Raw genomic sequence first — 25,027 nt, 5'->3', positions numbered from 1 at the left:
TCTCTCTCTCTCTCTCTCTCTCTCTCTCTCACTCTCTCTCTCTCTCCGCCTCTCAGAACATTCATAGAGTGCTACTGGCCCATCAGGATGACCGAGAGATTCCTGAAGAATGATATCTACACAAGTGTTCTCATTACTTAAAGTGTTTGAAGTGTTGAATAAATCCATCCGCGACACAACTTGTGTCAGCATGTAGACATGTCTATAACTGATGACGGTTGGAATGACACCATAAATGAAATGACAACAATAAAATCAATGATGGCAGGATTGACCCCTCTTTTTTCTCCTGACACACTCCAGCAGTTTTTCTGACTGACTTGTTCTTCTAATGACCTCTCTGACACAGAACAGCATTGGTCACGGTCACAATGAGCACATTGTCCAGGATAACCTACATGTCAAGCCTGACTTGCCAGCAAATGCCTGCCAGGGCACCCACAACCCTATGACAGTCCACTCAGCAGCGATATGTCCCGGTAGCTACTCTATTTAGTCACTGCTCTCTGTCCACCAGTCACGTTAATGTGCATGCAGCCTTGAGAGAATGTTACTCCTGTTAACATTTCTCTAATTTGATACAACGAGGGCTTGGGGAGCCACCCCTCTGACCCACCTCCCTTTTTCTCCGTCCCTCCCTTCTATGATCGCTGCAGGTCCGAGGCTCTCGGACCTCTCAGTGTCTGACTTGTAGAGAAAACAGAGCTGCTCACATGTGCCACATAGACAGACTCATACTCGCAGACTTTGCATCCAAAGCCTCCTGAATGATAAGGAATAAATCCGCGCCTTAATGTCGGAGCTTTTACGTTTGAGGCGTGAAAAAGCATACTGGATACATTCTAGGTACATTGAACAAGGATTTTGTTTTTTTCCCCCCCGTGTCGACATGACACTGCAAACTGTATGAAGGAGTCTTCGTGGCTCAAACGGACACAAGATCAAAAAGAAGACTTTCAGGATTGTTGTGGTGCACTGAAAAGAGGATTTTATCAAGAATGTTTCATTTTCTCAGTTTTACGTTGGTAATCCCGCGTTTTCTTTCCTGCTAATATCTTGTGGGATATTCTTCATTTGTCTGGATACAACTCCAGCACCAGTTACTCCCTGGATTCAACTTTGTCACTGTATTAGTGAGTTAAAAGGGCAAACTTTCTCTTTACAAGGAATCCAGTTCACGCAGCAAGGTTTTCATTCCAGTTTATTTTGGAATTGGAAGACTATTTTCGGAGGACTTTGGCTGCAGGTCAGCGTGTGGTACTCTATTCACGACATGGGGATTGTATTTTGGATGTTTTCTCTTCTGGCTCTTCCAGTGCTTCAGTCTGCCAAGATCCTGACTGTCAGTCTAATTGGTGAGTAGCGGAGAAGTGTTGAAATGACCTTTACTAATAATAATAGAAACATTCATTGTGAATATTTGTTTAGAAATATGAGAAGAATGAGCATAACTCCTTGTGGGAATGGTGAGCGAGGAAAGTGCAGTAAAAGGTAGAGGTTGCTTAAAGAGTTCAATTTGCTCCAGTATGATTATAAAATGCAAATTCACGTGTTTTGTTGCAAACAGCCATATTGTGACATTTTAATATTATATAGGTGGAGGCTTCAAATAAGCTCAGAGGACTTTCTGCCTCTTCCTGCACTGATATTATTTATCTCTGTTATGTTTGTGTATTTTTTTAAATTGTGCAAAAAAATAAACAATAAGCAATGTGTTCAGACAGCATAGCGACAGCACAGTCATTTAGTTTTGTCTTTTCTTCTCCCCTCCAGGAGGAAGCCACTACTTGTTATTAGATGAAATTTCTCATAACCTGCATCAGCACGGCCATGAGGTCTGCATGCTCTTGCAACTGGGAAACCCTGTTATTACAGGTAAACTGTACACACACACACACAAACATACAGATACAGAAAAGAAACTTTCTTTCTCATATTTTCTCTGATGCAGTCACTTTAATCTTCATGTAAATGACTTCAGATTGCGGTTGAATTCTCCCAGGATTTTCCTATGCAGCCCGTGCAGACAGTTACCAGAGGACCACCTGGTCCTTAGGAGAGAAATACATCAAAGAGTACAACGGCTGGTTCCTGGAGCAACAAACACAGTTTTTGCTGGGAAGGTATATTGGGCAGACTCGGTTACATCGATTGAATCATGTTGGGAGAAACACGCTCTTTTGATCTCGTTTTCGGTCTGGAGTCTGGTTGACCGTCAGCATTTTGTGGCGCTTTAATTTATCCTAATATGATGCCCAATTTGTTTCTCTTTTAAGCTTCTGTAGTTGAAATAGTTGAAAATATTTGTATCACACTCCCCTTTGCCTCTCTGTTTGTCTTTCTCATTTTCCCTTCCTTCCTCTTTCTCTCAGGGACAACTTAAATAACTTCCTAAACTTCATGGGGCACCTGTCCTATCAGTGTGACAGGCTGCTAGGGGACAAAGAGATAATAACTTTCCTCCAGAGGGAGCGCTACGACGTCGCCATCCTTGATGCGTTCAACCCCTGCTCCTTCATCCTGGCACGCAAACTCGGTACACCGGCTGTCCTTATCACTTTGGTTTTTGTCATAATTACCATCATCCTTTAAATTTCTAACTTTGTATATTACCCATCAGTACCTTTGCACTTTAGTATTTCCAGTTGTTTTTAAATGTGCTAATTCAGATTTATAGAGTTTTATTCATTTAAATCTGGCTACATCAGTTCCATTCCCTCTACTCTTGATTTCCTCCAGGTATCCACTACATAGCTTTCTATCCTGGCACTCTGAACGGTCCTCTGTCTGTCGCTCTCCCCAGCCCAGTCTCCTACATCCCAGTCTCCAGCTCCCAGCTGTCTGACCAAATGAACCTTTTGGGTCGAGCAAATAACCTCTTTTATTCTCTCTTGGCTCCCATAGGTAAGAATACATAGGTACATAGGAGATCACATATTGTCAAGGGGTATTATCTGGCTTACTTAATAACATCTTCAGTGTACAATGTAAAAGCCCCCCTAGACATGTTATTATTCCAAAGGAGCACTCTATTTCTTCTCATACCTCATTCTCCTCTCATTTGTAACATGCCTAATCTATCTGGAACAATATGTTCCAGAAAGAATGTCTGCAACTAGCCAGTAAGTGGTTTAGCTAATACCCACTGACAAGAAATTACCTATAATAATTCAATCTGAGTGGCATTCAATAATTTTGGTAACTTTTTAAATGTGTCTCGTATCGAAGTCCAGGGACTTGTATGGTCGACTTTTAGGGAAGTAGCCGAGCACCACCTCGAGTCAGGCTCGCCCCCTGGAGGTCTGGAGGAGCTGCATCAAGGAGCTGAACTGTGGGCCTTCAACACCGACTTCTCCCTGGAGTTCCCCCAGCCTCTCATGCCCTACACTGTGCTGGTGGGAGGTCTACTGAATAAACCAGCGAAGCCTCCGGAGCAGGTCTCTTCTCTTGATACACCTATGCGAACACATCCGGGAGCTTTTCAAACTACGCAACCATGTCTCACTCATTCTGCCGCACTCAACCTCGCAAGTGTCCCCTTTTTGCGTATTTCCTCTATTGCCCAGGATCTTGAGTTGTGGATCTCCAAATTCGGAGAGGCGGGTTTCATTGTCGTGACTCTGGGGTCGATGGTCTCTTCGGTCTCTGTGGACGCTCTGCTTGTGGAGCTGGTGGCTGGCTTCTCTAGGATCCCTCAGGGGGTGATCTGGAGGTAAACGCATGGCACAATTCATACAGGCACTGTTAGCATGGTTTGTCACAGATCTCGATTTTTGAAAATACATAGAAGGGGAAAAATGTTCCTAAGCCCGCAGTGTTTTGCCTGCAGGTATGACCCAGAGCGATGGCCGTCTCACCTGGAAAGACCTCCCAATCTTAGGCTAGTGGACTGGCTGCCTCTCAATGACCTGCTGGGTAGGAACAGTCTGCCTCTCTTATCCGAACCCTTTGGCACAAACATAAAGGTGGTTTACAGTGAATGGTGGCTGTCAAAAGGCCATTACAGGTGTTACAGGAATTGTGGGAATTGTCTAAAAATAATGAAGACACTGGGCCAAGACTGTAGCAGACAGAGGCTGGGTCACTGCTGCACTGCAGCTCCATTCTCCCCTCTTATCCTCTTCATATATAAAGAAATACCACAAGACTCCAGTGTATTTATCAGTCTGTACTACCTCCAAACACTCAGTGATTTCGTTTTTTCTCTATTTCCTGTTTACCGCAGGCCACAAAAAAGCACGTGTCTTCATCACCCACGGTGGACAAAACAGCCTGTTCCAGGCAGTGTACCATGCTGTTCCTGTGCTGGGAATCCCTCTGTTTGGGGACCAGTTTGACAATGTGGTGAGGGCTGAAACAAAGGGACTTGGCCTCACCATCAACCCCACACACATCACCAGGGAACTGCTCAGCTCCACCATTCAAACACTCATGCAGGACGTCAGGTAGGTGGACGGACATTTGTGATGCCAGTAGAGCACAGAGACGTCCGTGACCGCCCTCCTCTTCTCCCAACTGTGTCTCCGTTTCTAGGTTCAAGTCTTCAGCTTTGTCCCTTAGCAGGATCCACAAGTCCCATCCTGTCCCCCCAGCCCTTCGACTCACCCAGTGGGTGGAGCACATCCTGCACAGTGGAGGTGGAGCTCATTTAAGGCCGGCTTCACTGACGCAGCCGTGGTACCAGAGATACCTGTTGGACTTGGTGCTTCTTCTCTCCCTGGGGCTTCTTGGACCCGTAGTTCTCTGCTTGACTTGCTGTAAGAACAAGAACAGCAGGGACAAACACAAAAAGATTCAATAGCAGTGCTGTACTAAGCGTTTCAGATGTAAACCTCCGTTCTGTGTTACTCATTTATCTTCGACTTGAATACTGTACCGATATGGGAACTTCAAAAAAACAAAAGAAAGAATTCTCGCTACCCTAAAATAGTGCAGATGTTCAATGAATAAGCAATGCTTGTTGTAACTGTTTCATACAATTCACCTTTAAATAAACAAGACAATTACCAAAAGTTTAAATGTGGTTTCAACACAAGTTGCCTTTTTGATCCCATTGACACTGTTGCTCAACTTTGCTTTTCATTTTCAGCATTTTTTTTTGTACACTGCAAAGATTTTCACTAACTGTATTTCCCAGTTTCACTTCAGTGGAAAAGCCCGAACACCAAGTGCCCTGACCTCTCCCCTCCCAGCGCCATCGTGTCTACCAGACGTCTCGTTTGTACTGCAGCGCCACATTGTCCTAACACCTCTGTGCCGCTTTGACCTGGCCGTGCTGCAAGCAGCGGTGGTTGACAGTACGCGCGCAAACACGCACATACACCCTAACTAAGCAATGCTTTTGTGTTGTCACGAGCCACGTTAGGGTAGATGAGTGAACGTTATTGTGTGCTGCTTTGTTTGTCTAGTTTGGATGTAGACAAGGTTTGGGTCATAGTCATAGAATATATTGTAATTCTCATAAATACGCTCTACCTGCAAAAGTTTGTGTGTGTGCGTGCATGTGTGTGTTTGGGGGCGGCGCTATGCTCTGCTGGCTCTTCAATTATTAACCACCTGCAAGTCTCAACTCTGACCCCCACTCCCTCCTCTCATGGTTTCCACTGAGTCTGCTTCCCCTTTTCTAAACAAGACACAAAAGCGAACAACGATGTTTCACGGTCAGCGCTCAAGCCACAGTTGAGAGCAGACCAGGCCTTGAAGGACCCCCACCCCCACCCCACCCAAGCCATTCTGTCCTCCCTCCCACTTCTCACATCTGTGTTGGGGGTTAGCAGGGAGGAAAATATAGATTAGCAAGGAAATAATGACCAATTAGGACGGCTTGTTCTCTGCCCATTCAGCTGTCCATTCTTTCATTCCTTTCCCTGCATTTCATTTGTCTGTTTGGCAGTTGCAGGTGCCAGTGAGTCTTCCTCTGTCTCGCACGCAATCCAAAACAGACGGGGCAAAGCAGCCAAAGCATGATGGGACAGGACCACTGGGAGAAAGAAAGAAAGAAAAAAAAGACAACAGAGGCGAATAAAAGGAAACTTTAATGAAGCAGAAGAAGAACACAATGATGCAAAATGAAACACAGGAAAGTCATAGAGCAGAGAAGAAACAGAAACAAAGCAGAGACAAACAAGAGTTAGAGGAAATAATGGTCCGAATACCACTGAATAAAACAGACAATGGAACAAAAAGTGATAGGCTGTGTCACTTTTAGTCATTTTAATACCTTAACTGCATTTAATTTAATTTATAATTTTGCAACACATGTTTGGCTCGAATTTCAAATTTGAATCATTTATTTTATTTTATTTCATTTTATTTTATTTTATTTGCAACCATGAGTTCAAAACAGGTTTGCTTCAGGTATCCTGCAGTGAAAAGCATAATAAGATAAGAAATTAAAATAACGTCATTATAATCGCATCACAGAGCCATGTAAGCTGCAGAAAGGGGAAGTTGGTGCAAAGGTTGTGTCCTTGAATCGAGCAGAAGTGAATTAAAAGCTCCCTACACGTTTTGATTGGGCGACATTTTGATTTTGCACAGTGATCTGATTCGGCCACAAACGCATTCATCACCCACGGTGATCGTGATCGGCACGATTCAGAATCAATCTGCTCTCAAGTCGGCCCAATCAGAGCAGAGCTGAACGACACCGTCTGGTGCTCTCACACGAGGGGCAGAGCACACCTCTAATAGAAAAGGAACTCGAAACATCAAGGTCAATTTAAAAGAAGAAATTAAGAAATTATTAATATATTATGTGTCTAGAAGAGCAAATAATATATTACTATTTTCTACTTTAACGTTTTTTTCTGGATGATAAATGTGATTTATGCTGTACATTTGACTACATTTTTGATATGATTATATTTAACATATGCTTGTCTAATATTGATCTCAGTATTTTGTTCTTCACAGAGGTGTGCTCTGCCCCCCCCCCCCCATGTGGGAGCACCAGACCGCGTCGTTCAGCTCTGCTCTGATTTTGCCAACTCGAGAGCAGATTGTCTCACAATCATGCCGATCACAATCACATCATGATGAGTGTCTTTGTGTCTTTATATTGCTGGTTCTGCCTTGTGTTGGTGGTTTGATAATACCTGACGAAGATCTCTGTTAGATCAAAATGGCGCACAGTTAAATTACTCATGGCCTTTAATAATACAGTGTGTGGATCTTTTGTTTGATTCTTGCCTTAGTTATATATTGACACCCTTAAAACGTGATTAGTTTAACAAGCTTTTTTGAAGCCGGAGAGAGAAGCAGGGGCTCTGATGTGAATTTTGTACAAACGTGGGGGAAGAGGATGTTCAAACAAACCTGTAGCTGGCATTAGAAGTGGATACACAGCTGCACACTTGTCAAACGGCTCATCAGAACATTGTCCAGTAAGTTCAAAGAGGGAATAAGAAATAAGTTTGATAGGCTTCGATATAAACCTTTCCTGTTGGCTCAGTAAGACAGAGGAGGCTATAGGGGTTTGGCTGCATGAGTGTACTCTGTTCTGTGTGTGTTGGAGTTCACATCTGTGTTGTTTGTGGGTTAGAGCCCCATCTAGTGCCCTGAGAAAAAGACTTCATTGAGAGTGAGACTTGTGCCTCATAAATCATGGCTTCCTGGACCAGAATTAAGGCCGATTCTAGAAATACTCAGCTGTAGAAAAGTAAGGATATTTATTTAAATACTCTAATTAAAGTTACAGCTTTCAGGATCTGGTACATTACTACCAAAGTATCACTGTAAATATTTGTTTCTCGCTGTACTTGGCTTCTTTGCAGATAAATATTTTACAAAAACATACACACAGCTGCAGGTTTCTCAAATCTAACACAACAGCTCTGCACTAAATCCTACTGCCAGGTTATGATGCTCTGATTCAACTGTACGATCCTTTTGGAGGATGTAATTGTATCGCATTTTATCAAGAGGTGTTTATTCGTCTATTCTCATTTATATAGATTGGGTGACCAAAATATTAAAATTGAATGAATAGTATTTATAATAGAGTAGTTTTAGTATAGAAGGCACATTGATACTTTTATTCAAGTAAAGGATCTGAGTACATCTTCTACAACTATATATTTTTATAGGCGTAGTTATGTAGCGTTTATGTACATTCAAAAAACATAAAATAAAATGCCACATAAGCGTCCATCAGTTGCCAAGAGGGCGCAATGCAATTTTTAGTGGACGTTGCTTATAAAAGTCTTGTGACACACACGCGCCTGATTGGTTAAAGTGCTGCCGTTTGATTGGTCAGTGTGGACACCGTGGGCGTGGTTTAACGTCAATGTTTATGTAGCCCGCTGCCCGTGTATGTAACCGCACCAAGGACTCTGCAATGTGATTTGATTGACCATTCGTCTGTTTTCGTACCATTTCATCCGCGGTCGTTAGCACATTATGCACCAGCCGTCGACATGGGGGACCACTAGCAGGTGAAACACGGAGGAAACACAGGAAAACGCCGGAATGGCAGGCGCCTTTGGCTTCAAAGGCTGCCAGAAGATTCGAGGTCCGCAGATTCGGAAACTGCTCGAGGCGAAGGACTTCATTCTCTTCGACTGCGACGGGGTCATATGGCACGGGGAGACGGCGATAACGGGCGCGGCGAAGGTGGTGAGCTCGCTGATACGGCACGGGAAAAACGTCGTGTTCGTCACCAACAACTGCACCAGGCCCCGGGAGAATTACGTGCACAAGTTCTACCGGCTGGGCTTCACCGACGTGATGCTGGAGCAGATCTTCAGCTCGTCGTACTGCTCGGCTCTCTACCTGCGGGACGTCGTTAAGGTCCGCGGGCAGGTGTTTGTCATGGGCTGCGACGGAATGCGCAGAGAGCTGGAGGAGGCGGGCATCCCCTGCGTGGAGGAGGCGGACGAACCGGGCGCCACCATCTACGACTGCGCCCTGGCTCCGGACGTCAAGGCGGTGCTGGTGGGACACGACGACAAACTGACTTTTCTCAAACTGGCCAAAGCCTCGTGCTACCTGCGGGACCCTGACTGTCTGTTCCTGGCCACCGACAACGACCCCTGGCACCCTTTGTCGGGTGGAAGGATACTGCCAGGTAATGGTGGTGATGAGGCTGTGTCTGTTGAAGCTCGGCCCCCTCCAGTGTTGTGTGTGTGTGTGTGTGAGTGTTTGTGCCAACCATGTATAGATCACTGACCGGGCACAGGCCCAGGAGCCCGAGAGGTCAGCTCGAGCTGGAGCCTGGAGGAAGTGTGATGCAGGGGCGCCCCCAGTAATGTTTAATGGGGGGGCACTGAAGTCAGTGTCAACATGAGAGTTAAGGAAATACATACTTTGGTTTTATATTTTCCAGTTACTAATTATCTGAAGTGCATAGACAGAAAATAGTTCCCCCAATAATAATAACTCCAGTTTTAATCCTGTTTCCCATTGGAGAGTGTTTGCGTGAATCTGCTGTGACATGAAGGTTTGTAGAGGATTCAGCCTCTGTTCATCTCCAGCAGGAACCAAACAATAGAACGTAATGTTAACCTGCTCATTCTAGCTGCGGTAAACATTTTATGTTGTCTAGAATACAATCATACACTGCGGTGGGTTAACCATGGCTGAATTGAGCCATTCTTCTGGGCCCCACCGTTCACAGAGCAGCGTTATTACGGTCTATAACCCAAGTCAGTGTCCGGTACTCCCATTCTGAAATACCACCTGGCCTCAGGTCTGTGTCGGCTTGATTGAACACTCATTTATTGAGGCATAAATATGCAGCAAGGTAGTGCATCGTGAACTGATATATTAATGCATAATACAGAAATATCTCAATTTTACCCGGGTTGGAGGAGAGGAAGTGATTCACTCTGCTCTTACCTTTTTGTATCATCTTTACCCCCCCCCCGGAAGGTTCTGGGTCCCTCACTGCAGCCCTGGAGGTGTCCTCGGGCCGCAAGGCCACCGTGATCGGCAAGCCCAGCCGCTTCATGTTCGAGTGCATCTCCAGCCAGTTCCGGGGGGTGGACCCCGCCCAGTGCCTGATGATCGGGGACCGGCTGGAGGTGGACATGCTGTTCGGGTCCAACTGCGGCTTCGACACCATGCTCACCCTCACCGGCGTGTCTCAGCTCGAGGAGGCCCAGGAGTACAAGGACAGCGAGCTGACCGACAAACACCGCTTGGTGCCCGACTACGTGGTGGACTCCATCGCCGACTTCCTGTCGGCTTATGAGGAACAGGAGGAACAGAGCAATTGACGGGAGTCCCATCGCCTGGCATCCATTGCTTCTACTGCATTTCCAACATACCTATCCACAATGATCAATAACCAGAAACATTCCTCACCAACAAGGGCGCTGTTTATGACCAAGACACGCATAGGACAGAATATTCTCCCCCCCCCCAAAAATAATCAAGAGTAATCCAGTGCATACCTCAGTGTTTCTTCTCGTGTTGTGCCCATTTGTGACTTGGCAGTTGCTGTAGGTGTTAATATTAATCTATGAATATACTGCACTTTCTTCTCCATAGAGTTCACCGGTCGTGTTTGATGATGGCTTTTGAGCATCCAGAGGTATTTTTGTAAAGCCATGAATTGTTCTATAACGGCATTCATATGTTTTTTTTTTTTTTTTTGCCAAAAGGCAGACATGTACTTACTGAGGCAGAATTGTGTTTCTCATGTGTGTTTAATTCATGGCGAGAGATAATAAAACTGTGAGAGACTTGAAATGATAATCTGCCAGTCAGACAGGTGACGTGTACGCTCGCCTCTCCGTCACGCCTGTGCCGCTTGTGTCAGTATTCATCGGAGTGCTAAACGGCTTACCGGATCTCAGTTAGAAAAGAAAAACCCCACAGGTCATACTGCACTGTTGTGAAATGTCGATGTTGTTAATGTTTGCCATATAGAGCATGCCAGCGACGGTAACGGCAATAAAACCCCTGAAAATGAACCCGAAACATGTCGCTCATCTGTTGGAAGACCATATTGTCCTCTTCTTCTGTGGTTGTCTACATCAAGCACGATAAGAACGCCACGATCAAAATACAATGTTCTTTTAATCATTTCACATGAACTCACCATTCCACTCACTACTACTGCAACTCCATATCCAGCATCCCTCCGAACAAACGCATCAGTTAAGTAACCCTAACCGTCCCATTGTTGTCTTCTATGTAGCAGAGCTTTGTGCTTTCATTTAGGCATGGGGGCATTGCAAGTGCAGCACTAAAATTATATGTATAATATATAAGATTAAAAATGTTGAGTTGAGCTGTTATGTCAACCAAGGTTTACCAAAATCAGGAAAGCTGTTGGGGATAGTTGTAGCTTTGCTGCGTGTGAAACTGAGGATGTCCCTTTAGTATGAACTTAAAATATAGTAAGGATTTAACATCTTCAAAATCAATAAATCAGCATATGTACATTTTAACCGACTTTATTCTACATCACGTCTCACGTGGCTAAAGGTTGAGCTGACGAATAGAGTTAAAGACAGACTGTCACACACGTAAGGACTTTGGTTGCAGTGATCCGAGTCGCTTCGTGTCATTCTGGTCCACCACGCTGTGAAGAAAGAAGATAGAATACTGATCGGTAAAAAAACATTATGTACGAACAAGAAACGTGACATAAAGGCTCCTTAATATTCACACTGTGGATAAAACTTTATTTAGGATTACACCTTCAGCTTTTTGCAACTAGTTACAAGATGTCTTTCTTCACATTTCAACTGTTAAAATCTACAGGAGTTTAAAGTCCAAAGAGTACAACGCAGGTTTATCTTGAGCGAGGTTATGTTCTGACTGATACCTGAAGTCTAGAGGGGCCCTCACCTGGATGTAGTCCATTTCCTCCGCCGCCATCGGTCTCCTGCGATACCTTGCAGGTAGCAGCTGAATAGAGGCCAGCGAATCTGGCGTGCCAGAAATTGGGGTAAGAGGTACGTGAGGTCGTGATGACGGAGGCGGCGTCACGGTGCTGTGTGGGGAGAAGTTAACCGCTAACGTTTTCAAAGCCTCTTGGGCTAGGAAAGGAAAGAAGAAGGAAAGAAGAAGAAAGGAAGAAAAAGGTCACTGATGATAAAAAGGCAACTCACGGAGCACCGAGCAGGAATCATCGATGAGGAAATGCTTATTTTCTAGAATAACATTCATTCAATCCTCGCTAAATGTTTATCTTTTACACCATGAAACAACAAAAGGTTACGTATCAGTGACATCACCATGAGCTGTTTTTAGGGTGGGTTCATGTAGGTCATCAAGTGACTATCAAACCCTCATTCACTCTCTTCATGCTCACCATTGGGCCGTGCGATGTCTTGTCTTTGGGGGAACTTGATCAGAGGAGCGTGAGGCCGAACTGCCTGCAAACAGACACACATTAGATCAGACAGCAGTGTGGATTTAACAATTGAATGATGAAAAGCACAAGCACAAGGTTTTTGTGTGATTGAAGTGATGACCGCAGCCTGAGACTGTGACAGGACACTCACACAAAGTGTCTCAGATAACAGCAACTTTGCTTCATACTATTGCTGCAACTAATGAGAGTGACAAAAAACAAGTGACAGACTGAGATGAACAGTTAAAGTCATAAGGCAAGAACAAGAGTCCTGGTACAAGCTTCTAACGTGCAATATTTTGCCATTTTTTTTCTTTTTAATCAGTGATTAGAAACTAAATTTTATACCGAACAAAACTAAGCAAACGTGAGGCATTCTTTTAAAACTATTTTCAGACTAAACAATACATCAACTAACCAAAAAAGAAAATGTAAAATGATTGGATGCAGTTGTAATCCACATAACGCTAAACATTGTTTTTATATTTGCTGGGATACAGTATCTTTGTCATTGAGCGAGAGAACCGAAAATGACAACATTCACTGAGCGACGTAATAAGTTAATTGACAATAAGTATCTGCCCTAACTTTAAGTTATTTTCTTAGCTCCACTTCTTCTCTGTACAAAGCTTTCTAAAGCTAAGCTAGTTTCCTCCTGAACAGAGAGGACTCTAGCTAACAGTCATGACAGACTGAGCTGACAGCCGTTTAAAATGTCAGTGACTGTTCAGGTAGAATTAGTCAGTAAACGACTTGTTCTGCTGCTGCTGCTGTCTCAACACGACAACATATTGCGGTTAAACAAGGACATCAACAAGGGTACGGCGTGTTTGTCACCCAGAAAAGGCCTCGCTAAAAAAGCTTATCAACTGTAAAGAACGTCGGAAAGGCGACGTTTTTAATGTCCAACGTTAATCTGACCTCAACACACCGATGTCTACCGTAATTCAAATTGTGGAGCGCTGTTACCTGGATAATTCGGGCGGCGGGTGCTGCCATTTTGGAGCTGACTTTGCTTCCCATGACGACCCCGCGGGTTCACTTCCGGTATAGAGACGCTCCGTGCAGCTACCGAAAGACACCACAAGATGGCGGTGCTGTTATTGTAAACTGTTAAATCTATACCATAACACGCAGAGTGCTCCAGAGGATGCGGTTCATGGGAATGGTGCGGAGGGATGGAGGGGGATAAGATGCCTCTCTTGAAGCCCAACTGTTACATGAATAACATCAATAATCTTTAGGTGATATAGCAATAATATGAATCGTCTAAGGCTAGAATGTTAATAACATGGCTGAGTTTTGAGTCTTTAATTCTATAGGCTAAAGTCACCTTACGTCTAGTCATGTCTTTACCTCTCTGGCGAAGCGGCCGTCAGATATGTTGTCCCAGCGGTTGTCCTGCGAGGTCAAATCCTCAGGCCATACTGCAGCCTTATCATTCCGGGTTGTGAGTTAGCCTCCTGTCAAAAAGGGACATACAAAAATAGACCAATAAAATACCTTAATCCGCTGTAAAGCACAACCAGTCGAGGTCAAATGAGGCTTTAAAGACTTTTATTCCCCATTAAGCTACTAAAAGGGCAATACTATTGTCTGTGTGATACCTAAAATGTCAATACAAGACTACTGTGCTAGGGCAAAGACAAATATCGTACCCTATCTCTGACTCCACTCCGTCTTGATAAAAAAAAAAAGGTCAAGGAAGGCTTGTCCAATCAACGACGAGGAAAGTAGCAGAGATCATTTATAATGGAAGATGTGTCACCAGCAGAAAATTTACAGTCAAGCACAAGCACGAATCTCAAGCTGCTTTGCAAATACATAGTAATGACATATAATAGAATGGAGGTAGACGTAACATCATCCCACTCTATGATTACAGCACAAATAATAGATAGTATAACCAAATATAGCTTAGCATCTTGTCCCTCTATAATGTTAAAGAGTTACAAAGAGACTGTTTTCTAAAAATAACTGGAATGGTCAAAATCAAAGCAGCGGAGGTTGGATTTCTTCAGTATTTGTCCCCTTCATGGATCAAAATGCCGCATCCTAAATCTCCATAATGTAACTGAATATCATTTTTCATTGGAGCCCTCCCTGCCTGGTTAATGTGAATCTCTTATAACTCCATGTTTATGTAACATAAACTCAAAATGAAATGACGCTGATGACATAAATCACTTGTTAGCAACTTTTTTCTGAGTATTCTCATGAGGAGTACAGTTAATACTGTACATAAAGTCTTGTAAGATTGACTTGTGAACCTAAAATGATCATAACCTTTAAAATAATAAGCGATAACTTTTACAAGAAATGAACACATTCTCAGCTTGTTACCACTACTGCTAACTAGTGGCGTATCTCTCTTATAAGGCTCTTTGTAAGTGCGGTCAGTTTCATGTGGGCCATGATATCACAACACCGCCATCTACTGGATCCCTCATTCATTGCAGGATTCTCTAAAGCCTTTTGCTGAAATTCCACGTGAACCATTTCGACATGGTTTAAGTATATTTGTTATAAATGTTTGTGTGCATGGTGTCATGATCATCACATATCTACAGATGATGGAACTGATAAAAATCCACCCACCCATCCACAGCAAGAAACTACATCTCAACAGTCGAGTGGCCAATTCACATTTTATTAGATCTTCTTTTATTAAACAAACTGGTCCAGAGTCATGGAAAACAAAAAGGTCCCGATCTAAACATGGGCCGACTCCTAACTTGACAACACCCCTGTGGCTGCGCATTCTTTCTTACAACCAACAGCAGCACAGTTTACAGATATAGTGCATGCCACTATATGTGCTGCGTCAGTAGCTGCGCGCCACGGCTGTCTGACCCAGGCCTGCTTGCCGGCTGTGTGACGGAGACTCAGTGGCTCTTTGACCTGTCGAACAGCTGCGTGAGTTGGTCCTGAGAGGTGGCCTCTTTCTGCTGCATGAGATCATTGTGGCCCTTGGTGACGCCCCAGCTGTCGGGGGCAGACATGGAGGGACACAGGGGTTGACCAGATGCCGGCTTCAGGTTCTCCCAGTAGTCACGGCGGGCTCTAGAAGAGACAAAGAGTCACACAAGTTAGTACTCACTGGTCTTGAAGAGCTGATTTTTCACACTTTAGGGTGCCATATTTATGGTATTCAGTAACAAAAGTCTCCTCTGACCTGGCTCTGACCCAGGGCTTGGTGTGCATCTCTAGACCAGCACCCCAGTTGCCGTGCTTCTCTGACGCGACTGGGAGGAAACCCCTCTCGGGGGCCAGCTCCTCTGCAACAGCCCTGATGTGGTAGGGCTCAAATCCACAGCAGCCACCGATGAAGTGGATGCCAGCGTTGAAGGCCTCTCTGGCGTACTTGTGCATGTCCCAGCGGGACAGGATCCTGGGCTCCAGACCTGACAGGGGATTTATACACATTAGACTCCATAACCGTAGTTGCTTTTGGGTTACCTTGCAGCAGTGGGATGCAGTGCACCAGCCGGAGGGCGTATGCGCACGCACACTGAGAAAGCACTTATTTTTAAGGTGTAATGTTATATGTTTGAAAGAAAATGCAGCGCGGTGTTTGATTACCGAAGGGGAATTCTGGCAGGTCGATGAATCCCTGACAGTTGCAGTCGGGGGTGTGGTATGCCAGGGGCTGCACCATGTAGTGAGCCTTCAGCCCGGCCTTCTCCACTCCCTCCTTCATCATCTTGACAGCTTGCACACAGGTCATGGGGTCAAAGTGGCAGTTGACGCCAACAATCTGGGCACCTACAGGGGAACATGCATTGGCGTGAGCTGGCTGTTACTGATAAGAGGAAGAAAAAAGACAGAACCAACTGTGGTTTAAGGATTTATGGTTTGGGTAAAATCTCTCAAATCTCAAATTTGGCTGATTCCCTTTTAGATGGTCAACATTTCTGTGCTGGCGACTGGACGACGCACAGAAATGTTTTGGCACGTGGGCTGGTCCCAGTTATTCATTCTTAATACCAGTAGACCACGAACAGATTGTCTTATCTCGTGTCTACCGGTTAGAAATCTTGCCCTTGCCACCTCAGGAAATACTGCCTAGTCACACTACAGAGAGCTCATGTGAGGAGAAGATGAGTTCATGTGAACCATTTTAAAGTTACATTTACTTTTGGCATCCAACTACAGGTTGTGCTCATGGGTGTATTAAAGAACACTGTACCCACCGGCTTTGACCAGCCTGACGGCACACTCTGCAGGTGAGACACCGTGCATGTCTCCCTCCGGTCCGATGCACATGGAAGCAGCCACAGGCTTCCCTGTCGCCTTCAGCACCTCCACGGCCCACACGGCCTCCTCGACATGCTCAAAGTACTGCAGGACAGAGACATTATGAACATCCACGGAAAAAGAAAATGAGGGATAAATTCAGTTATGATTAAGTGATGTTTTGATCTTTCTTAATCTCTACCTCAGCAATCAGGAAGTCCACGTTCTTCTTCATGAACACGTCCAGCTGTTTCTTCAAGATGGCCTTCACTTCTGTCTCACTCTTGCAGCTCAGGTAAGACGGAGTCTGACACACTCCACCGGCCACCAGGGCGTCGCCCTCGTTGGCGACCTCACGGGCCAAATCGCAGGCGGCCTCATTGATCTGAGCTCCCTGCGGTCAAAAAAAACAAATTATGGGCGAAACTAAGCTGAGAATCCTTTGTGCCAATTTTCAGCGCATGGACAACCAGCCACCTGTGGAATGTTCTGCTTATTCTTATGAAAGTGTCGCGATGGCCAATTGGACTTACGGTGTAGGTGACCTTGTTGCCCCTGTTCTCCAGTTTGTCATCGCTGGCGTAGAAGGTGAATGTCTGCATGACATTGGCCCCGGCTCTCAGGAACTCCCTGTGCAGCTGTCGCACTGAAATCATCAAATAAACCAACACACGATGAAGCAAACATACAAGCAAATCCATCTAAAGTGTGACACATGACGCACAAGCAAAGGTAATTTGCAGGGAACCAATGCAGAGGATAATGAAGCAGCCATTTAGAGTCCAAACAGAGTATTGAAATTTGTACAACAGCTCATTCTCACCTGCTTCAGGGTGCTCTGCGGCAGCTTCAGGCGTCCAGGGACCGGCCTTCACGTAGCCCCTCTTCTCCAGGGCGAACACGAAGCCTCCATCGCCGATCACGACCTCTCCAGCGTCGAGACGCTCCAAAATTCCCTGTGGTGACGGATCAGTGTGAGCTCAAAATGATGTGGATTGAATGTGACTGTCAGTCAGGCTGGAGATGAGCCACTGAGGCCAAAGAGTCTGTAGGTTTATGTTCAACTTGACAGCAGCTGACACCGGCACACCACTTTGTAGTATAGTCCCTGGGCAGCATCCCCCCACCCACCTCTCAGTGACCCTGAGAGTCATCAAGAAAGCAGCACATGTCATGTCAGAGAGCAGCTGCACGGCTCCCATTGACTGATAGACCTGAACCTTTTGAATGCCACATGCTTGACTCTCAAAGTGAAATTAAGTGAAAGTGAACAAACTCTTTTCACTTTCTTGGTCTTTATTACACTTGAGACCGGGGTCTGCAAAATGTATTTGCATCCACACTCAGTCTGAATAATAGCAGTCACTGTGGTGAGTTTGAATTCACTGCCCTGCCACTAGATTGTTTATAGTTTTTTTATTTTTTATTGATAGATTCAATTATTTAAATCCAAGTAAAGCCCCACCTGGTGTGTGCTCATGTCATGAACGCTCACCAGATCCCCATCGGGTCAAACCACACCGAGAGTCAGATTTGTCTGTTATATTATTTGTTTGTATTTGTTTTTATATGTATTTGCCCTTTCATAAAACATGACAAATTCTGGAATTTCTACAATAATAAAACAGCAATTAAGAGAAACTCCTTTACTAATTTCAAGAAGAAATACCTCACGTCACTCTTAGAGATTATCATGATCACCATCTATATCATGAGCTGAAAGGAAAAAAAACTTGTCAGTTTAGTTGGTTCCAACTCAAGAGAGAAAAAGAGGCATCGAGAAGAGTTATAATAATTATGTCACTTTCTATAACTTCTTATATACATCCACATCCTGAAAGCATAAACAGCCTTTAGACAAAAGTTCACACATACCTTCTTTGCTGGTGCCATAATCCTGCAGCTGTGTGGATCCCTGACTGCTCAGACTTTGAGAGGCTGAAGTGACATTAGAGAGGAGCAGGAGGCCACTATAAATCTGTCTGAAGCAGAGGAGGGGTCCAAATGGGAGCTGCTCTGATTGGCAGCGGGCAAATTACACAACTGCAATGTTTACGCGGTCCAACTCCCCTCTTTTAACTGAATGAGAGTGTTGTGAGTGTCCCAGTTAAATATGGCTGTTTGGTCTGTTTGTCTGGTTTCTGTTTTTTTGGACCCTGAATAGACGAGTCCAACTCAATAGTGGGCAGTTACCAACAAGGCTTGAGTCCCTTCTAAATCGGTGCATATGTGAAATGTGTGACGTATTCATGGTTATATTTTGTTGCGGCACTCCAATAGCACTCATTCCACACTGGCAACACGTAGACGTGAAATTAGGTGACACACTGAGGTTTATTGTTTGGGGTTTACAGAGTAATACTCCACAAGTGGAGCATCGCTGTTACAAGTGCTTTTTCATCTTCAGACTGAACTCGGAAAGTCTTCTTCCCGCCGTCCTCATGACTTGGCCTTCTTCTGCATCTCCAGCACGTGCTTCATTTCCTGGCTGCTGGTGGCCTCTTTGTGCTGCAGCAGGTCAGCGTGGCCCTTGGTCACGCCCCAGCTCTCTGGCGTGGACATGGACGGGCACTTGGGACGACCGGATGCGGGAGCGAGATGCTCCCAGTAGTCCCGACGGGACCTAGAGGTGGCGGAGACACAAGTTAAACAAGATGTACCGAGTAATATACTATTCTTTAACACATGTGCATTTCAGTATTTTGAGTATTTTGGCTGGTTTACCTGGCTCGGACCCAGGGTTTGGTGTGCATCTCCAGACCAGCACCCCACATTCCATGCTTCTCTGAGCCGGGGGCCACGATCCCTCTCTCGGGGGCCAGCTCCTCTGCTATGGCCCTGATGTGGTAGGGCTCAAACCCACAGCAGCCACCGATGAAGCGGATGCCAGCCTTGTAGGCCTCTCTGGCGTACTCGTGCATGTCCCAGCGGGTCAGGATCCTGGGCTCCAGGGCTGAGGAAGAAAAAGAGACAAATGTAAGAAGCTGAATACACAACTGTTTTTTTTCAAATGTCCGAGCAAATTATATTACCGAAGGGGAATTCTGGCAGATCGATGAATCCCTGACAGTTGCAGTCGGGGGTGTGGAATGCCAGGGGCTGCACCATGTAGTGAGACTTCAGCCGGGCCTTCTCCACTCCCTCCTTCATCATCTTCACAGCTTTCACAGAGGTCATGGGGTCAAAGTGGCAGTTGACTCCCACAATCTGGGCACCTGGAGAACAGAGGGAATTTTTTTATTGCCATATCAGATAACACAGCTGACTCTCAAGTAAAGAAACACGCGGGTAATATCGTACCGGCCTTCACCAGCCTGACGGCACACTCTCCGGGTAAGACGCCGTGCATGTCTCCCTCCGGTCCGATGCACATGGAGGCAGCCACGGGCTTCCCGCTGGTCTTCAGCACCTCCACTGCCCACACGGCCTCCTCGACATGCTCAAAGTACTGCAGTGAGAGAAACAACACAGTCACCACTGAGCGCTCACTCGCTCCACTAATCGTATTTTAGATTGAAGTCGCTCCAACAACGACAAGACTTGGAAACGAGAAGTGGATCTACCTCAGCAATCAGGAAGTCCACGTTCTTCTTCATGAACACGTCCAGCTGTTTCTTGAAGATGGCCTTCACGTCTGTCTCACTCTTGCAGCTCAGGTAGGATGGAGTCTGACACACTCCACCGGCAACCAGGGCGTCTCCTTCACTGGCTACTTCCCTTGCCAGGTCACAGGCTGCCTCGTTGATTTTGGCCCCCTGAGAGAACATCACAGTTGATGGAGAAGGCCACAATCAGTACGGGATAAAGCGGTATTTGTTGTAAATGTTGGCTGATATACAGTAGTTGGCCACTCACAGTGATTTTCAAGTTCTGACCCCTGTTCTCCAGTTTGTCGTCGCTGGCGTAGAACGTGAAGGTCTGCATGACATTGGCCCCGGCCCTCAAGAACTCCCTGTGCAGCTGCCGCACTAATGGAAACACACATGTTTGAAGCTTTTAGGTTTGTGTACCTTCCCTCCATGTGGTTTTAGACACAGCGTGTGAGTGTTTGTGTCTGTCTTACCGGCCTCAGGGTGTGTGACGGTAGCCTCGGGGGTCCAGGGCCCGGCCTTCACGTAGCCTCTCTTCTCCAGAGCGAACACGAAGCCTCCGTCGCCGATCACCACCTCCCCAGCATTGAGCCGCTCAATGATACCCTTTGGGAGCAGAGAGATTTAAGCCAACACATCACTTAAGCTCCATGCTGAATGGCTTATAAACTTTTGATATTTTGTAGGTTACCTAAAGGGACAGTTCCAAAAACATTGCAAAATCCTGACCCGGTTACTCAAGATAATCCACAGAACCACAGTTTTGAGCTGTTACATGTAGGTGAAATGTATGGTTGGAAATAAATAGTTCCTACAAGGTCTGTGGATTATCTTGAGCATGACTTCTGGAGATAGAAATTGCTGTTGACTGAAGTAAATGTATTTATTTTGCACTTTCAGCCATGTAGTCCCATTATATTGGGGAGAAGTTAGACATCACTATAGCCGATATCTTCCAAAACTATGCAACTCACATTTAAACAATCTAGATTTATAAATAGCTCTACAGGTAAGAGGGAACATGTGTATTTTTCAATTTTGTGACGAACTGTCCCTTTAATATCTCTACAAATACAACAGGGAAGAGAGACCAGACAGACAACATGTTAGTGATTTAAACACAATACAAGAGCATTTGACAACAAGAGATGTGTTGCAGTTTGCAGCAAATTCATGACAAATGTGTGCAAGGAAAATGTTCTGATACCCGTACAAAGGTGCAGAGATAAAAGCAGTTATCCCCCTGAGACGCTCCAGCAGTGACTGCTTTAGTCTGGTTGTTTCACAAACCACATGCACGCTCGCACATATAACCTGACAACCTGACAACAAGACAGCACGGCCCATGGACCAACAGTACAACTACAACCCACAGTAATTACATGCCACAGTTTTGCATCAACAGAATCTCTGCAGAATAAGAAGGCAGTAATATAAATGCAGTATCGTCTGCATAGAGCTTGATATACCTTCTTGACAGGTGCCATCTCTTCTTCCCGGTTTCAGTTGAAGCACTAAGCACTTGGTAACAGCGAACCCCTTTTTTTGCCCAAAGAGTGCAGAGAGTCGGCCCTCACCAACTTTATACTGCTGGGTGAATATGGGAGGATTTAATTTCATTGCCAAATTCATGTATAATTACCACATCTCTGTTTGGACATTGTGCAACATAGTCTGGCTCACAGATCAATGATGAAGGTACGGGCAGCAGGTGGTTCAGGTGAGACAGGGACATACTGTATTTCTGTTTCTGAAAGAGCTATGTGCCTGTTTAATGATTATATTAATATCTCCAGTTGACCATTAACCATTCGTGCTGTGTTGTAAACTACAGTTTAGTTAATTGTGGGTCACTGTGGAGTGTAACACATAAAAGAAAGGGTTAGTTTAAAATGTGAGAGTTTACTTTGGGAATGCAAATTAGTTTCCTGCAAATGAACATTCGGTAAAATGTTAATATGTTGTTATTGGTTAACCAGCCTGGTTACATCAAACCAAATCCTCCAGATGTTCGTCTCCTTTGTGTGATCCTGAAAACGTCTGATGCGATTAAAGTTATGGTGACCTCACAGCTGGAACTGTCTGCAAAGGCCTGAAGAGATAAGCTTGCATTGTGCACCTCGGTCCAATACCTGCTAGTCTTGAGAACCAAGCTGGCAATGGTCCATGCAATGTGAGGTGACTGATTGCAGCTTCTATATGTTGTGGATTTATATGAAGATCTCATAACAGAAGGGTGGTTTGTGTATCTTAGTCTTGTGCAAAGAAGCTATTGCAGAACTATAACAAAAGTAATTTTCAAGCAAAAATTACAAAAATGTGATGGTCCCAACTTCACCATGGTGAGAATCTTTTGTTTCTACTTGTCCTGCACTACAGTAAAGTCAATGTTATTGGGCTTTGTACTGTTGGTTGAATAAAACAAGACTTTTGCCCAAAGGACATTGCGATGGATGTTTTCTTAATCATCTCTTTTAGACAGAGCGATAAATCAAGAAAAGAATCCACAAATCATTCAGCTGGTTGCTTCTCTTTGTTTTAAATAATTCAGTCCAACATTTCTGAACCATATTCTCTTAACAACAGAAACCAGTATAAAGCAACACTGCTGCATGTAGAGTTGTCCAGTTTAACCAGTAACACCTTATTTTCTGCCCACATCTTGATCTGTGGCCTTTTTTTCTTTTTTCCATGCCCCGCACACAGACATGTGCTAAAACATGTACAAATAGGCACGGGCACACACAGATACGGGGGGGCATTGACCTTCAGCGGACCGCTGATGTGTAGCTCTGTCAGCTCTGGGTCGAGCCAGTTTCAGGGGGAGTGAGATAGGCCTTCCTAAGATGTTTATCAACAGAGTCAAAGTTCAGAAAAACGCCTCCCATCTATAGTTCACAGTAGGGTTTCATCAGCATGTGTCCGGCTTGCACAGATCCTGTTACCCTCTGCAGATCTAATGGAACTGTTCATAAAAGTGTTGCATCCTAAAAATGTATCGCCGCACCAGTTTGCAAAAGTCTGCAAAACTATGCCTTTAGGGAAATTAAAATGTTTATAGTTATGTTCCACATGATAGTCTCTGACTCAAACAAGATAAATATGAGGATAAGAAGGACTGGGACTCTGTGTTCTTTAGACTGTTACATCACAGGGCAGCCCAAAGAAAAAGTTAGAAAGTTACTTATAAAGGTTCCTCAAACTGGTGGGAAGGCGATGGCTCTCTGCTTACAACCCAGCCATTCATCAAACAGAAAAAATAGTTCCACCACACAGTTAACTGGCTGTATTAAGAGCGGAGTGGTCTTTTTTACTATAAGGTGTAGAAGTTTCCCTTGCAGAGGCAACGCAGCAGGACCAAAGGGAAGGTGCTTAAGTGTACATGTGTGGTGCACATGTTTTTTTTTTTTAGGGAGCGATTGTCCACATGTTTGTGAGTGTGTGCGTATGTGTTTGTGTGTAGGAGCAGAAATAGCTCAAGTGTCACTGAAGTGCTGAGTGAAGCAGCAGATCTCCATGGTGGAAAAGACCCCCAAATCCCAACAATCCTGTTCTGAAGAGAGCTCCACCAAAGCTGGGTGCCCACTGACTGACCCAATGGCTTGTGCAAACATACAGTGAAGGGACCAAGGAAGCTTGGAATGATGAAATCGATTATATAAAGGGACTTCTTTCTTCCAGTGATCACCTTTTGGATTTAGACCTTTGTCTCTTTTTTACAACCTCTCCTTTGCCTGTGAGGTTGCACCATAAATCCAGTTCTGTGAAATCTATATATCTATCATATCCCATTTCTTCTGAGGTCTTGCAGCTATTCCAGTTCAGAGTATCTGCCGTTGACCAGCAGCTGTACTGAGTGACTTTTATCTCTTTGCAGCCACAACTAGTTCTCGCAGGCTGAGGCTGGATCTGAGGCCGTCCGTGCAGTTGCAACGGGACGAAAGGCTGAAGCAGAGGGTGAAGGGAGAAGGGGCCGACGACCAACTGGAAGGAGGGGGGGGGGCTCTTCACAGTTGGGACAGAGCTGGAATGGTTGAAAGAGGTGAGGGTTGGAAGTGAGGCTGGCTGGGAAAAGGGCCAAATTTGAGGCATGAGAGAATGGAGGAAGAGCGTGCGCAAACTTTTGGAAGAACGTGCAAGCCCGGCTCTTTCTGTGGGGAGCCACGTTCGTTGTGTGAAGGACCTCGGCTGACACTGATAAAGTCCAGGTTAACTATTAACTCCTAATGAATTGATACAGTGTTGCTCTTTTGGTCAGGTGGCAACACAAGTAGGACAGAGAGAAGTTGGTGAACCACCCAAACATGGGTTAATGTTTTTGAGTTGTGTGCTCAATTGTTTCAGTCTGGTAACTAAATATGCAGAGTTTGTGATAGTTGGGCCTGAATGCAGTGAACCTCATGTGCATAGTTACATGCAAAGCCAGCACTGACCCACCTCTTCTCTCCCTACATAACCTCCACACATGGTCCGTTGTCCGCGTTGCTTCACTCTGTCCCCCCCGTTCTACAGGGACTCCCTGTGCCACTGCAGCCCCCTACCTCCACCCCTTCCTCTGGTCCAATCACGGCTCAAGCTGAGGAAGACATTCTGCTGACACCAGCCATTCTTTGCGGATTTGTGGGCCACAGAACGACAGATAAGGAGAGAGACGCTAAGCGGGAGACAAAGAGAGAGGGAGAGCACTGCCGTCTTTGTATGCTGGTTTCATAAAGAAATAGCATCTGGTTGCACTGCACCAATCATGACTTCTTATTAGGTTTTCAAATGTTTAAAATGTACTAAACAAGAAGCAGCCATTACAAATGATCCAATGTCATACTAATTTAGGACACAAGAGGGCCCATTAGTGCACTTCCTTCAGTTCTCTCTCTTATGCACACTTGAAACAGGT

General features: G+C 45.0%; 6 protein-coding genes across 12 annotated transcripts in view; 3 read left to right on the top strand and 3 right to left on the bottom strand.

The window, feature by feature from the left end:
- Positions 1–1,635, top strand: part of spef2 (sperm flagellar 2) — a 17,113-nt gene extending 15,478 nt beyond the window's left edge. For 3 of the 6 annotated variants that reach the window (XM_031856271.1, XM_031856275.1, XM_031856270.1), the window contains one exon: positions 350–638. In XM_031856271.1, the coding sequence (XP_031712131.1) occupies positions 350–496 (147 nt within the window). In that variant the 3' untranslated portion in view covers positions 497–638. The other 3 variants (XM_031856274.1, XM_031856272.1, XM_031856273.1) reach the window with 3 other exon arrangements.
- LOC116388427 (UDP-glucuronosyltransferase 3A1-like) lies at positions 1,252–5,002 on the top strand. Its single transcript, XM_031856279.1, has 10 exons — positions 1,252–1,355; positions 1,774–1,875; positions 2,003–2,123; positions 2,373–2,536; positions 2,740–2,904; positions 3,229–3,437; positions 3,567–3,712; positions 3,830–3,915; positions 4,226–4,445; positions 4,534–5,002. The coding sequence occupies exons 1-10, from the start codon at positions 1,274–1,276 to the stop codon at positions 4,799–4,801; spliced, it is 1,563 nt and encodes a 520-aa protein (XP_031712139.1). The 5' UTR covers positions 1,252–1,273; the 3' UTR covers positions 4,802–5,002.
- A 3,260-nt stretch (positions 5,003–8,262) lies between these two features.
- On the top strand, positions 8,263–10,916 carry pdxp (pyridoxal (pyridoxine, vitamin B6) phosphatase). Its single transcript, XM_031856830.1, has 2 exons — positions 8,263–9,067; positions 9,871–10,916. Exons 1-2 carry the CDS (start codon positions 8,470–8,472, stop codon positions 10,215–10,217), a joined length of 945 nt encoding a protein of 314 aa, XP_031712690.1. The 5' UTR covers positions 8,263–8,469; the 3' UTR covers positions 10,218–10,916.
- On the bottom strand, positions 10,580–13,991 carry kgd4 (alpha-ketoglutarate dehydrogenase subunit 4). Of its 2 annotated transcripts, none has more exons than XM_031856832.1 (6): positions 13,966–13,991; positions 13,646–13,770; positions 13,277–13,375; positions 12,266–12,329; positions 11,800–11,990; positions 10,580–11,530 (listed from the first exon to the last, which is right to left on the bottom strand). In XM_031856832.1, the coding sequence occupies exons 3-6, from the start codon at positions 13,328–13,330 to the stop codon at positions 11,513–11,515; spliced, it is 327 nt and encodes a 108-aa protein (XP_031712692.1). In that variant the 5' UTR covers positions 13,331–13,375; positions 13,646–13,770; positions 13,966–13,991; the 3' UTR covers positions 10,580–11,512. The 2 variants fall into 2 exon arrangements, with proteins under 2 accessions (XP_031712692.1, XP_031712691.1); XM_031856831.1 differs by having other exon boundaries at positions 13,664–13,770.
- Positions 13,992–14,948: 957 nt separating this feature from the next.
- LOC116388568 (betaine--homocysteine S-methyltransferase 1-like) lies at positions 14,949–18,503 on the bottom strand. The gene is made up of 8 exons (XM_031856564.1): positions 18,419–18,503; positions 17,367–17,499; positions 17,077–17,189; positions 16,746–16,937; positions 16,501–16,648; positions 15,890–16,072; positions 15,483–15,711; positions 14,949–15,370 (listed from the first exon to the last, which is right to left on the bottom strand). The coding sequence occupies exons 1-8, from the start codon at positions 18,434–18,436 to the stop codon at positions 15,193–15,195; spliced, it is 1,194 nt and encodes a 397-aa protein (XP_031712424.1). The 5' UTR covers positions 18,437–18,503; the 3' UTR covers positions 14,949–15,192.
- A 355-nt stretch (positions 18,504–18,858) lies between these two features.
- Positions 18,859–21,682, bottom strand: LOC116388560 (betaine--homocysteine S-methyltransferase 1-like). Its single transcript, XM_031856548.1, has 8 exons — positions 21,603–21,682; positions 20,607–20,739; positions 20,399–20,511; positions 20,107–20,298; positions 19,844–19,991; positions 19,576–19,758; positions 19,268–19,496; positions 18,859–19,166 (listed from the first exon to the last, which is right to left on the bottom strand). The coding sequence occupies exons 1-8, from the start codon at positions 21,618–21,620 to the stop codon at positions 18,983–18,985; spliced, it is 1,200 nt and encodes a 399-aa protein (XP_031712408.1). The 5' UTR covers positions 21,621–21,682; the 3' UTR covers positions 18,859–18,982.
- Between the last annotated feature and the right edge of the window lie 3,345 nt (positions 21,683–25,027).

The sequence above is a fragment of the Anarrhichthys ocellatus genome, unplaced genomic scaffold (genome assembly GCF_004355925.1).
Source record: "Anarrhichthys ocellatus isolate YVR2014 unplaced genomic scaffold, GSC_Weel_1.0 scaffold17, whole genome shotgun sequence".
Taxonomy (NCBI): domain Eukaryota; kingdom Metazoa; phylum Chordata; class Actinopteri; order Perciformes; family Anarhichadidae; genus Anarrhichthys; species Anarrhichthys ocellatus.
Note: the sequence above shows the minus strand (reverse complement) of the source record. Positions and strands in the feature narration are given on the sequence as shown.